At 36.9% G+C, this 14,546-nt stretch overlaps 1 protein-coding gene across 4 annotated transcripts; it reads left to right on the plus strand.

Annotated features, from left to right (window-relative positions):
- Positions 1–8,557: 8,557 nt before the first annotated feature.
- Positions 8,558–13,903, plus strand: LOC143533973 (uncharacterized). Of its 4 annotated transcripts, XM_077028590.1 has the most exons (11): positions 8,558–8,662; positions 10,135–10,227; positions 10,337–10,475; positions 10,726–10,850; positions 10,930–11,573; positions 11,694–12,658; positions 12,738–12,817; positions 12,889–12,984; positions 13,066–13,139; positions 13,223–13,355; positions 13,451–13,903. In XM_077028590.1, the coding sequence occupies exons 2-11, from the start codon at positions 10,183–10,185 to the stop codon at positions 13,556–13,558; spliced, it is 2,409 nt and encodes an 802-aa protein (XP_076884705.1). In that variant the 5' UTR covers positions 8,558–8,662; positions 10,135–10,182; the 3' UTR covers positions 13,559–13,903. The 4 variants fall into 4 exon arrangements, with proteins under 4 accessions (XP_076884705.1, XP_076884703.1, XP_076884704.1 ...); XM_077028588.1 differs by having other exon boundaries at positions 10,930–12,658; XM_077028589.1 differs by lacking the exon at positions 10,337–10,475 and having other exon boundaries at positions 8,559–8,662; positions 10,930–12,658.
- Positions 13,904–14,546: the final 643 nt, after the last annotated feature.

A 14,546-nucleotide genomic window follows, 5' to 3' on the forward strand; every position in this document is an offset into this window, starting at 1 on the left:
AATCTTTTTGTGTATAAGATTGTTATTTCCTTCTTTGGGTTCCTTGCTTTATAAACTTATGACTTGCATACTTAGTTTAAATTAGCAATTTTCCAAGTGTTTAGAATAAGAACCTTTGAACGTGGTTGATAATGGGTTAAAGTTTCGCTTCCTCCTTCGTGATTGTGCGGGTAGAACCGTCACTTGCACTTGGTAGGATGGCTAAACTTTAACCTTCATCTGACCTGCGTGTAGGTTTTCCTTTTCGAAATTTCTAAGGCATTAAGATAAGTTAACCTTTGACGTGGTTGATATGGATTAAAGTTTTCGCTTCCTCTTTCGTGATTGTGCGGGTAAAACCGTCACTTGCACTTAGTAGGATGGCAAAAGTTTACCCTTATCTGACCTGCGTGTAGGTTTTCCTCACCTTTTGAGGATAAGTTAACCTTTGAGCGTGGTTGATAACAGGAAGTCTTGCTTCCTATTTCGTGATTGTGCGGGTAGAACCGTCACTTGCACTTAGTAGGATGGCAAAACTTTACCCTTATCTGACCTGCGTGTAGGTTTTCCTCACCTTTTGAGGATAAGTTAACCTTTGAGCGTGGTTGATAACAGGAAGTCTTGCTTCCTCTTTCGTGATTGTGCGGGTAGAACCGTCACTTGCACTTAGTAGGATGGCAAAACTTTACCCTTATCTGACCTGCGTGAAGGTTTGTCACGTTATTGGGTTCGTGCGGGTAGGACCGCCTTCCCATGCAATGACTTCACGTAATTATGCGGTGAAAACCGGCATACTAGTGTTCAGAAAAGTATGAATGTAAAATCATCAGCTTCGATGTTCTTAAAGAGAATCATTTCCATTAGAAGTGGCTCTTGGCCTTTTCTTTACAAATTGGAATTGATTTACATGCAGACTGTGTAAATGAGCTCCCTTCCATGTTGTTGGGATGGGAGTGCCATCGAGCCGATACGCACCTGGTTCGGGATCTCGTTCTTTACGCAGCATGTAGTCTCGATTTTGAAGCTGGAATTGATTCGTGTTTTCCCCAGCTGAGGTTCTATACGCACCCGCCTGCTCAGCCTTTATTGTGCCACGAGGTGCGCGAGCGTCCCATCTCTGACAAATGCTTCGACCATGTCCTTTACGTCTATGCATTCTTCAGTGTTGTGGCCTTTTGTCTTGTGGAAGTCACAGTATTTGCTCCGATCAGCATCGTGACGATGTCGGATTATTGGAGGCTTTGGCCATGGGAGCTCTTCAGTGGCGAATATCTCAGTGACGCTTTTGGTGAGTGGCGTCCATCTGGAGTTCCGGTGCGACTGTACATTATCCCTTCCGCCCACTCGATGTTGCAAGCCGGATGAGGTGTCAAAGTTTACCCTTGACTGCCAAATGCCTAGCTTTCGCTTTTTATTTAGTCTGGCGGTGAGGACGTTGTCTTCTCTCGTCTTCTGAGTGTAGAGGTTTGTGCTCTGTGGGAGATCTCTACCCAGTTGCTTCTCTGTTTCCGCATAGCGTTTTGCTGCTGTCATGATGCCATCCAATGTGGATGGCATGCCATCTTTACCCGTTAGGGTGCGGATGAGCTCTGGGTCATGTGCGCCCTGAATGAAGGCAGCGCGAACAAGATCTTCGCTGATATTGCCCAAACTTAGCTTCTTTGAGTTGAAGCGAGTGATGAAGTTTGGCAGAGATTCATCTTCCTCTCGTATGCATTTGAGGATTGTCCATTGCTCCTCGGTATACTTCCGTTGCTGGCTGAAGTGTTGGCTAAACTTCTGTTGGAAGTCTGCCCAGTCGTAGATGTGGTTGACCGGTAGACGATCAAACCAAGCTCTAGCAGCCCCAACAAGCGTCATTTGGAACATGTAGCACCACGTGGGTTCCGTCCAATTGCTGACGGTTGCCCCCGCTATGAACCTGTTCAAATGATCGTCTGGATCAGATAAACCGTCATATGTGCCTATGTTAGGCATTTGTTTGGCACTCTTTGGGGCGATTGCTTCCGCAATGTCCCTTGCAAACTTGGACGTTCCTGCATTCGCAACGTTTGGTCTGAACGTTTTGGAGAAGTCTCGCGGACTTCCACCTGTGCTTTTTGGTTTGAAGGCTTGTCCAAAATGCCTTTTCGGTTGGGATTCCGTTTCCTTACGCTTCCCTTTTGCCCTATGGCGAGGGTTCGCGTCGGAGTCGGATTCCTCCGAGTCATCCTCCCAGTATTCGAATTCGTCGGCCTGTTGCACGGAACGCAAGCGTTCGTCCAACTCAGCCTGGAATTCCTTTTGTCGTGCCTCCGCCCATGCCTTAACTTCATCGAGAGTCTGGCGGGGGAGTCTTCGTTTCTCAAACTGGGTATCGGTGGATCCCAGTAGGCGATCATTTACTGCACTTGCCCCAGCTTTGGTAAGTGGGGTAGTGTTCGTAAAATTTACTTCACTTGCCCCGGCTTCGGTAGCCGGGGTAGTGTTCGTAAAAACTGTGTTGCCGGTATTCCCCCCAGTAGCTGGGGTTGTGGTTACCGGAATTTCTCTAACCATCTTTGTAAAAGTTTGAAAAAACTGGAGAAAATTGTAGTTCTAGCTTTATGCACGGATGGCGCCAATGAAGAAACACTAACCGGACCCCGGACAGATTACTGGTAACCTGGGGGTTAGATAGATGTTTCCCACGAGGGGTTAGACCCTTGGAAGATGGTTCTTCTGATAACCTGCAAAACAGACACCGTGAGCTCGTCACTGAGAAGGGGGGGGGTTCCTCCTTGTGACCACCCTCCGGCGTGAGAATCAGACTAGATTGCTCTTTAAATATAAAAGTATATTAAGAGATTGCTAGAGCAGATATCAGGTATAATATGATGATAATGTGATAAGATATGATAAGATGAGATGGTCATACCATTTGGGGTATTTATAGCCGAAGGTAGGTTTCCAAGGAGGTATGGCCGGCTGCTACAGTGTTCCTGTTCATCAACAGTAGCCTACGCACGTGCCCTGCTGGTAGTTGGTGGGTAGGCAGCGGCTGATAGTGACCAGGCCTGCTGTGTACTATTCCCTTTCCACCAACTGCCGGCTACGCACGTGGTATGACAGTAGTTGGTGAGTAGGCAGCGGCTAATAGTGATACAGTACAGGAGCATGCTGCTCGCCATACTGTATCAGTGAGCTGTCGTATCTCTGATCAGATCTTTCGCCCATACCTCGTCAGGTACAGTAAAAGATCCTTCACTATACGGACTGGCTTATTTGGGCGGGAGTATTCCCCCTCCCGCCTCTGTGCGGGATTGCTCCCGGCTTGGCTCATTCCTTCAGGTGACACTGAATGATCGAGAGCTAAGTGCCTTGTGCGTGTAGCCATGCTGCGCGGGTGGCCTTCCCTAATGGCTTGTATCCGAGGCTGCGGGGACAGGCGGAGTCCTTCACCATTGGGAGGCATTTCCTGCGGGACCAGCTTGCGTACTGCGCGTAAGGACGTCACGTCTCTGAGCATGGTTGGTTCTGCGGATCCAGTTGGTCTCTGCGCAGACTTCCCTGTTTAAGGTGAGTCTTGCGGGTCCAACTGGGCTCTGCTGGGACCTACCTCTTCACTCGTGTACACCGCTAGTTAAAGATAAAGCTTTTTTTTCTTGTATAAATCAATAAAAGCTCTATAAGATGCATATTATTACCAATATATATATATATATATATATATATATATATATATATATATATATATATATATATATATAAAAGGATACAATAAGAATAATTACGAAGAGAAACTGATCAAATTGAGCTAATATATTCTCTCTGTTATTTAGTTTCTTGATTATGCAGGCAGTTCCTTTTTATATGTCTGAAATGGCACCCGCGAAGATTAGAGGAACAGTAAACTAATTGTTTCAGTTGACAACTTGTTTAGGTATTTTAGAGCCAACTTTGTAAACAATGCAACCGAGAAACACTTGTGAGGATGGAGATTATCAAACAATTTAGTAGAACAAGGAAGGTTTGAGGATTTCCCGCGACATTAATGTTGATCGGTTGGATTTTCCTACCCGAAACATCAAACAGTTTAGTAGAACAAGGAAGGAAGAAGTGTTTTGGAGAAAGTTAGAGGTACAAAGAACGTAAAAGGCGAGTTGCAAGATCTTCTATAAGTAAGTGAGACTGAAAAGGCGATAAGACATCCATTCAGAAATCTTTTAAAGAGGAAAAACTGGCCTTAGTTGATCATTGGAGCTTTCGGTATACCTGCGTTTCAACAACTTACATGTATGAATTCGGTTTTGTTCTATGCGGCCGTGATCTTTCAGAGCTTGGGGTTCGGGTTTGGTAGCGCATTATGGTCATCAACAATCACTAGTGGAACTCTTGTGGTTGCTACCTTTATTTTAATGGCTTTTGTTGATAAGTTTGGTTTTAGAGCATTTTTCTTAGAGGCTGGCACTGAAATGATCAACAAGCAACATTTAATAAAATTGTTGCTGCTATATTTTTAGTTTTTTCATGTGTGACATGGTTTTCAAGTTAAGAACGATTGAAGATTAAACAGTTATGTTTATTTCAAACTCAAGCTCAGGAATATTGTTACATGTAATTATTATTTAATTTAAGTAAAATGGTATAATAGTAAAAATGTAATTTTCTTTTCTGTTCTTCTTTACTCGGGAACACATAAAATGTCTAATATCATTTCATTTTCTCTTCTTTTCATTAAAAAAAGATCTTTTTTTTCTTTCTAATCTATCTTAATTCCACTTATTTTCTCTTCTCACGTTAAATTAAACTCGAGAACACAATGTTAAAGTAAATAAAACATACTATAGTATACAAGAGATGTAAAAAAGAAGGAAAAGAATAAAAGAACATTAAAGGAGATAACAAGACATTTCTAAGTTTAAATTGATTTAAAGAAAACAAAACATACTAGCTTGATGGAATCAAACTAGTTGTTAAGGTGATAGACTTGTCTACGAACACATCAAACTATCTTTTGGACAAATACGATCATGAAAAACAACCAAGATCGAAACACTAGATAACATTAAGATTTTTTCCCATTACAAAGTCTTTCAATATGTATATCATCCCGTTAACCTTTACACAAAAAATCATATTTGCACATATATTGTTTCGTATTGGTTAATTGAAATGATATCTTTATATAACCTTTTCCCTTATCTTTATGAGAGTATTTAGTGGATATATAAATCACGAGTTAAGTTTACATTAAAATACATGATTTAATATCCTATTATATTTTGTAAACGCTTGTTACGTATAACTTACACACACGTGGGTGCGACGTACACGGCACACACACTTGATCTTTGATCTTAATCGAAGTGATTTGACCATTTGAGCAAATATGATAACCAATGTTATTATAAGTTCGTAAAAAGGATTGTCATTTAAACTTCCCTTCTTTTAACTTATGATATTCACATTGTGACATATGACATATTTTCAGGCACATGTCGCTATTACATCAATTATATGATGTACTAGTTTGAGGCCCGTGTATTACACGGGTAATTATTAAAAATTTTAAATTTTAACCATTAAGTGAAATACAGTCAACAAATTGATCATATATTGTTAATACAATTATCATTAAATTAAAATTACATAACTAAGGTTACACAAATATGTTACAGATTAGTAAAAACTTCCTTTTACACTACATTTGTGATTGTATTAGTAGGTATACATTATTTATCAAAAATAAAAATCTTTAGTCCATGTCTGCTTGTAACTCTTGATAAGGTAACATATAGGCCTGCTTATAACTCTAGATATAGCCATATATAGTTGTCCGTGTGACAAAAAAAGTTCTCCAAATACATGTCAACTCTAAATAAATGATAATATATATCCATGATACTAATAAAAAGAATATTCATACACATAAATATCATAGTTTTAATCAATTAATATGATGTAATTTTAGAACATCTGCTCATGTTTATCTAAAAAAAGATGATTATCCCAAGAACCATATACATTAACTTTGATGATATAATCCTTCTTAGAATCTTTACAATTTGAAATTTATTCATCATGATAAATTTGTTGTCATTAATATTCTGTGTTTAACAAATTTTTAATTGACTTTATATTTTACAATTAAAAATTGTATAATCAAGCAACATAAAAACCGAAAATTTAAATATAACAAAATGATTTTTTTATTTCATATGAATGTAATTGTCAGGAAAATGACAAATACATACTAACATTAAAACCATTTTTAAATAATAGTGATTATTCTGAGTTAGAAGAATATTAGAATATTTAATGCATAAAGTGAAGGTAGTGATTCTTATTTATAATCGTTGAAAGTAGGGTTGTCACTTTTACTTGTAACAAGAAACCCAACCCATGAAAACCCGTACCTGAACCCAAACTAACCCGACCTGAGAAACTCGAACCAATAAAATACTAACCCAAACCTGAACCGAAATAATTTGGGTTGGTTCTTGGGACGAATTCCAGGTTTCGAGTCAACCCGAAAAATTTTAGTTATAAAATCATATGTATTTTTAGGTATTAAAGGATAAGCCTTAGCAGCTGACATTATCAGGATTTAGTCCAAGTCGATTGTTCTCATTCCACATATTATGAATCGAATGTTTATTGTTTATTATTTTGAATATAAACCATAATAAACACTTTAATTAGCACTTCAAAATTCACTAATCGTCTCTTGTCAATCCATTTGGAGAATTCTTATTATATGTAGTAATTGATTTAGTTGAAATAAACCTATAATTATAATGTTATATATTGAAGTGACTTAAAAGATAAGAAGCATATATGAAAATTGTTTGAAAAAAAAGGTGAGGAACGCTATGAGAGTGACAAGTGACAAAAATGGTAGGCTTTTATTAGAATAGATAGATTGACGAGTAATATATAAAAACATTAGACGAGTGGCAACTAGAACTTTTGACCACTTTAGAAGTCGAATAACGTTCGGTTGACTAACAAATACAAAACATCTAGCTTTTTTATATTCAGAGAGGTCTTTCGATGTTTAAATATGAAATTACAAGTCAATTAGTTTAATACAAAACTTTTAACGATTAATATATGACCTTTCATATAATGTCTATTTATTTAGCATACAGAAGTAATATAAAACTATAAGGAAATTTTATCTACAAATCTCCACAAAAGGAATTTACTACCATAGTACCATGGACAAACCACAAACAAAGATAACACACCTGTAATTTATACCAGAGTATGAATTTGATTACAGATTTAAGAACTCCATATTAAATATAATGCAACACATTGTAGTTTCCTACAAATCCTTTGAAAAGAGGTTTGTTTACATAAAACATATTCCCAAATTTCTTGAAACAGAGTATATAAATGTATTCGTTAATTTGTCTGTCTTATCTTCTTACAATCAATCGAGTCTTTATGAAGATAAAAAATGATGAAATCCTTCGTTATAGTATTACACCTAGAGGTGTACCAGAAAAACTGGTTTGGGGCCGCCAACCCGGTATATAACCTGACCCACTTCACCAAAAAACTAGTTTGACCCTGACCCAACCTGCCAGTACGTAGTCTTATTCTCTTAAACCGGTTTTGGACCCGACTGGATTTCTAAAAATACCAACAAACCGTTTATTTTTGTCCCAAACTGGTTATATAAACCCTATCCAAACTGATTCGGATAGGCTGAACATTCCCCCTCCAAATCTGTACATGACTAAAAATTAGAGGTGCACAAACTGGTTTCAAACCCTAAACCGGTTTGAGTTGAAACCGGTTTGGCTTGGTCAACAGAATTCAAAACCAGTTTATGATCGGTTCCGGTTCGAGTTAAAACCGCTTCTTGAGTGATTTACTATCGGTTAGGTTTTATTTTCGAGTGAGTTCCGTTAACCGGGGTTTTCCCCCACCTCTGCTAACACTGCATTCTTGAGTTTTTTATTTAAGAGTTTGGAAAAGAAAAGATAAAATTTTTTTTTTTCATTCTTGAATTTATTATTTAAAAGAAAAGAAATAGAATGAAAAGAAAAGTTAAGACTTTAATTACTTCAAAACTTCCCAGCCAAATATGACATGATTTTGAAGGAAAAGTTTATAGCCCTTTACAATATTACTAATTTACGCAATCTCAATTCATTTTTTTATGCTGCTATGAGGACATAATTGTAAAGTTACAATTTTTTTTCCTATATATTCCTTCCAATCTAACTCAAAAATGTAATTAACACTTTTTTTCCGTTTATTTTATTTTAACTCGAGAATGCGTTTTAAGTATATTATTTCTTTTCGTTTCTTCTCTTATCTAATCTTATTATTTTTTTTTCTTGTATTTTAAAACCGAGAATATAGAGTAAAAATTTTGAAAAAGAAAAAAAGGAAAAAGAGAAGTTAAGGCCCAATGCATACGGACTTGAGAGCCCAGTGAAATCAAGTTAAAATCAGACAACCAACCAACCAACCAACGTGTCAATTCATATCTTATTATTATTATTATCATATATCATATAGAATTCAACATCGAATAATCAATCAATCAATCAATCAATCGAGCCCTAGGGTTTATAACTTTAAATTAAATATCATTTTGTTTTGGGTGGCTGTGTGATGGGTAACCGTAAGGAGCGTAGACGTTCAGCGAAGGCTGCTGGTGCCAATCGAAGAGTTAAACTCGATCTTCTATCGGAACCCTCTGGTATAATATACTACTTATTTCATAATAATTCATTTTAATTCCAGATAATTTTATAAAACTTTAGTTGCAGCCGGATATCAGTTTTTGACCGATGTATCACAGATTTTCCAGATATCAGTTTTTTAATTCTTAATTGTCAATTTTTAGTGATTTAAGTCTTAATAAGTTTCTACTTGCTACAATTGTTAGTGTTTTGCAAGTTGCAAATGGTTATTTTGTTAATGGTAGGAGAGTATACTAAATTGTTAAAATTACCGATATCTCACCGCGATAATTGATATCTCAAATATTGGCCCTTGACTGATATCTTGTCTTTTTCCGCATTAACTGCATAGTTCGTGTGTGTGTGTGTGTTTTCGCGGGCAGATATAGTATCGTATGTTTAAAGAGTGATAATATTGCTTATTCCAACTTTCAGCTTGCCTTTTTAATATGACCTATGAATAAACTCATAAAGTTCATTAAGATCGTTTTTGTATTTGGAAAGAATTAAATATAAATGATCCGGAGCTCCGATTCCTTAATTAGTCGAACCTATTTTGTTGAAAAATTGTCACATTTAAAAATTCGGTTATTGGATTCTAATTCTCTCAACTTTCACCTATTGGCCAGGATTCATCCCATTTCCGGAACTGTTGACAGACGGTACCAACTTTGAACGTATTTTCCACCAACAATCCCATACTAACTGAAAAGCAACCTAGTTAGCGTTTTGATGATGTTGAAAATACACATGGGATTGTTGGAGGAAAATACATTCAAAGTTGGGACTGTCTGTAAGCATTACCTCAGTTGGGATTTATTTCGGCCGATAGATGAAAGTTGGGAGTATTAAAATCCAATAACCCTTTAAAATTTTCTCAAGCTAATTCTTAGGGTTGGTGAATTAGGGCTTCCATTTATTTCTTAAAATTAAATCAATGGCCATATGATGAATTTAATACAGAATTCAGTTGTTTCATTCATTAATATCACGCAAGCAAACGTCGTTTCTTATTTTATATGATCAACTATCATACAGACCTAAATATATTTGATGTGTTATGTCTCCGGCCATGTTGGATTTTAAAGGCAAATGATCGGGAACTCCATTTAATAAAAGGATTGTTACTTTTTTTTCCTATCTACTCGTTAGGCTGATTCGTATGTTGGTGAATTAGGGCTTCCAGTTATATATCAAAATTAAGTCAACGGTCATATGATGATTTAAATACAAATTTGGTTTTCAGTTCTCATGTGCATTAATAACACACAAGCAAACATCGTTTCATATTTTATATCATGACCCATCATGCACACCTGAATACTGTAGACTGTAGTTACTTTTGTTATTTATTAGCTTCATGCTATTTTCTATATTTGCATGTTACTTTTTGGAATGAATTTTTTTTCTGTGTTACTAGAAGCCGAGTGATTTTATAGTGACGTGCTATTGATGATCTGAGTTGTTATCGTTACTGAAACATCTATAGGAGATTTTGGTGATTTGTATAGACAAGAAGAACTTGGAGTTGGAGGCAATGGAAAAAATCAAGCTTTGTCACCCAGTTCACCATCATCTTCAGGTGGGTTCCATCAAATTTCTACACGGACTGATCTTTGTAGAGGGCATCATTGTATTGGTTGATCTTTACTTTATACATCATGTTTGCTCTTCCACGATAATCCTTTCAGAATGTTACGTGGCTGTGGTATTGGGAACTCAGTTGGTCTTCCGAGCCCGTTCAACCTTGCCACGTTGTTTCTTTGATTGAAATTCCTGACATGTTATGTTCCACACAGAGTTTCAACATTGCAACAAGAATAGTGGTTCGTATGTCTCTGCCTTTTTGTTATATTCTGAGTTACTAATTTATTTTCTATGTTGCAGGTGACCTTGACATGATATGCAAAGTGGTTTCATCATATGATTTATCTAACTGTTTTCACAGTTCTTTAGTATTAGTTTAGGTCAATTGTTAACATGAGACGTTTCTGTTAAGTTTCTACTGGAAAATTAGTTGTAATCAGGACTATGTGTGCTTTATATTATGGCGACTGACATATTTTTATCTTGTTTTCAGATCAAAGGCCAGAAAATCCTCTGTTATTGCTTGGACAATATAGTGATGAAGAAGTAGAGGAAGAATTGAGTAGAGAAGTAAACCATGAAGTTAGAGAAAACACTCCAACTGTGCTGGATGAGCAGGTGTGTAGTGTGCTAGATTACAAGATCTTGAATTATTTAATGTTACAAAATGTGTATTAATAATGTTTTTTGCTTGCAGATAAAGGTAAACAATCATGATAAAACAGAAGCAAATGAAGATCAAAACCTTTTTACTGAGAAAGTTGATCAAGAGAACAAGGAACCCGTGCCAAAGTTGGAGAAAACTAGTGTTATAGAAGATGATAAACCCGAGCCACTACACAAAGATGTAGATACACTGGATCAGGTCTGTGTTTTATTGACATCTGATATGCAGACAACAGGGGATGTGGATTCGGGCTGGAAAATGGTGTTGCATGAGGAAAGTAATTCATATTATTATTGGAATGTTGTGACTGGTGAAACTTCTTGGGAAACCCCTAATGTTCTGACCCAAGGAAATGAATCAGCATATGATCCTAAATCCATGTCAGAAATTGAAGAAACACATGCAGCTTCCGTTGATACTCAAGCTAATAATGAATCCACAAATGATGTGGTTCTTGAGGCTAAAGAGCATAATGAAAACTACACAGAGATCATGGCAAATAATAAAGATGAGGGCTTTGTTACACAATCTTGCGATGCTTTGAGTAATGCTGAAGCCTACCATAATGATACTGTTATTCAAGATATTGGTGGTCATGGCGACGAATCTTCTGATTCTTTTCGTCATCTGCAACTTTGTGAAAATCTATTAGAAAGATTAAAATCTTTGGAAGGGTATAAACTTATTCGTTGTTACTGTTGCACACTTCTCTTTTGTCTTTTTTGTTTATTATTGCAGTATAACATGTGCATACTATTGATGTTATTTTGTTTATCTTTAATGATAAATTTTAGGTCTGAAGGGTTCAGTGACAAGATACAAAATCTGAAGTTTGAACTTGATATAAGGCTTGCAGACATTAAGTCACTAGTACCATATGGATCATCGTTGCTTCCTTTTTGGTTGCATTCTGAAAATCAGCTGAAGATTCTGGAATCCTCCATCAACAGTGAAGTTCTAAAACATTCACAACTCACAAATACTGGTGAAATTAAAGAACCCAAAGACAGATTTCAAGAAAACAATGGTGAACATGAAAATGCAATTCCGACAGATATTAACCCAAATGTGGGCCACCACTCGGTGGAAGATGATGACATGGATGTCGAGATGGAAGTTGAATATATCGCTACTGCAATTCATTCTAAAGATGAAGTAAGCGGCCAGAACATGGCCCATCTTGATTCTCGGGAACCTGAGCAACAGTCTGGTGTTCCACCTCCTCCAAATGATGACTGGATTCCGCCGCCACCACCACCGGATGAAGAACCTTTACCGCCTCCACCTCCAGACGAAGCGCCTGAAACCCCGTTCCCACCACAACCTTCAGATATACAGACAACGCAACCTTATTCTTATGGAGAACAATATAGTTATACATACCCAGGGTCCGGTTATGATTACTATGGACAAACAAACACTGAAATCCCAAATAACAGTTATTATGTAGACACTAATGGGTCTCATATGGTCGCTCCCCTCCCAACCGTTTATTATGCACCAGTAGTGAACCCAGAGCCCGTGACATATTACACTTTACCAGATGGGGCTATACCAACCGCACCGGTCATTAGTTCAGGTTTGCAGAATTCGGTTTATGAAAATCTCGTCTCTGATCAAACCAAATCGTCTACAGTGGTTCCTGCTGTTTCAGCTTCTTCTCATTTATCAGAAAGTTCTAGTGTAAAACGTGATGTTTCTGTGGTGTCGGCTCCGTCTGTTGCTCCAACAGAACCGGCTACTAAGGCTCATCCGAAAGGTAAAATCTGAAACATAATCATTCGTATTAATTTTTATGTTTATGGTATCCAAATAAGAATTTTCTTTTGTTTGTTCAGTTACGCGTATAAAAAAAAGAACTGTTGCAACGGTTCCAACTTTGAGGGCGAATAAGAAAGTTTCTGGCTTGGTGGATAAGGTAAAGTTTTGACATTTAATAATTAATATTCCAAGACGGATTGTATTAGATATTGATGGTTGTACTTTCAGTGGATGGCTGTTAAAGAGGAATTGCATGAAGATGAAGAAGATGAGCCTGAAAATGCCTTAGAGGTTTTAGAAAAGAAACGACAACGAGAAATTGAGGTTTGATATTCAATTTTTTTTTCCTTTGAATTTTATAAAATTGGATGGCTGCTTATGGTGGATCCCATTTTTATGATGCAGCAATGGCATGCTCAGCAGATTGCATCCGGAGAAGCCAAAGGCAATGCCAACTTTCAACCGCTTGGTGGTGATTGGTAAGCTGTTTGAATCACCTTCATTTTAGTTGTGTTTTTATATATTTTTAAGTTTTAACCATATTTTGGTTATTTTTACAAAGGCGGGAGAGAGTTAGGCGAAAGAGAGTTAAAAAATCAACACAAGCTGAAGAAATTATAGCAAACGCCATTGAGGAGTCAAAACAACAGCCGGATCTTGCTGAACTTTCCAAACGACTCCCAACAGGATGGCAGGTAGTTCATTTTAATCATTCTATTTTGTAATGGTTTAACATTAATTTCTCGATTTGGTTTCTCTTAACAAGCTGTTATGGACTTACTTTATGCAGGCATATTGGGATGAATCATCAAAACAGGTTTATTATGGTAACTCGAAGACATCAGAGACAACATGGACTAAACCGACAAAAGTAAAGAATGTCAAACAGCATTTTTGACAGCTAACATTAGCACTTGTTTACATCGACATTTTGAGAAAGGTTCGATGATGTATTTTCTCGATTTGGATACTGTTGATGAAGCTAGATGCAAGAGTGGGACTGAGTCGGTTTGTTTTTAGTTTAAAGACAGATGAATATTTTTCGAGTTTATGTACACTGTTATTTGAACAAGATGAATAGTTTAAAAGGTGGGTTACAAATATATTTGATAGTATTCCATTAGTATCAGTTTAAGCTATTCATTTTTAGGTTTGGAATCACCTTTAACTAATAAGCTTTCTGTTAAAAAGGGTGTGTTTTTTTTAATCGTATCCAAATACTGAACCCGACCAGAAGCACCCTGAATTAAAGAATACCCGAAAACCCTGACCAACTCTACCCTTAAATGGGTTGGTTAGGTCTACTTTTCTCAACAAAAAACCCGGATAACCTGACCCGTACAACTCGAAAAACACCTGAGCGTTTAGTATCTTTTCTTTATAGATGCATTTTGTTTTGTCGTCTTTGGTATTTGAAATATTGAACACGAAAATCGAACACCCAACCCGAATTAACCCGAACAACTTTAGTTTATATGGGTCGGTTATCAGGTCACTATTTCCAAGCCAAAAACCCAAACTACCAGACCCAAAAAACCCGAAAACTAACCCGAAGAACACCCCTATTCATGGGTGGCTCAATGAAGAAAGACTGACATCTTTGTGATCTTCAGCGATCCTGATGGCGTTAGGGTTTTACCATCGGTGGGCCTTCGGATGGGTGAGTTCTTCTCGGGACTGGAGATACATTAGAGACGCTTAAAGACTTCGTACGACTAGGTTGAGGTAGTTGTCGGTGGCCTTTTACCATTACTTGAAATACTTCACAAAATTGTAACAATTTTACAAATTAAGTAGTTTATAAAAATGTAATCTAAAAAAATTGTGACATTTATAAAAAATATACTTCACAAAATCCTAACAATTATACAAATTAAATAGTTTTG

This window comes from Bidens hawaiensis, unplaced genomic scaffold (genome assembly GCF_021521415.1).
Source record: "Bidens hawaiensis isolate Kalapana, Puna unplaced genomic scaffold, B.hawaiensis_p1.1 tig00009959_1, whole genome shotgun sequence".
Taxonomy (NCBI): Eukaryota; Viridiplantae; Streptophyta; class Magnoliopsida; order Asterales; family Asteraceae; genus Bidens; species Bidens hawaiensis.

Bases quoted from the DNA above. Each gene is read 5' to 3' on its own strand.
- LOC143533973 (XM_077028588.1), top strand. From the start codon at position 10,183: ATGGAAAAAATCAAGCTTTGTCACCCAGTTCACCATCATCTTCAG. The intron at 10,228-10,336 runs GTGGGTTCCATC...TAATCCTTTCAG, and splicing joins CAGTTCACCATCATCTTCAG to AATGTTACGTGGCTGTGGTA. The intron at 12,818-12,888 runs GTAAAGTTTTGA...TTGTACTTTCAG, and splicing joins TTTCTGGCTTGGTGGATAAG to TGGATGGCTGTTAAAGAGGA.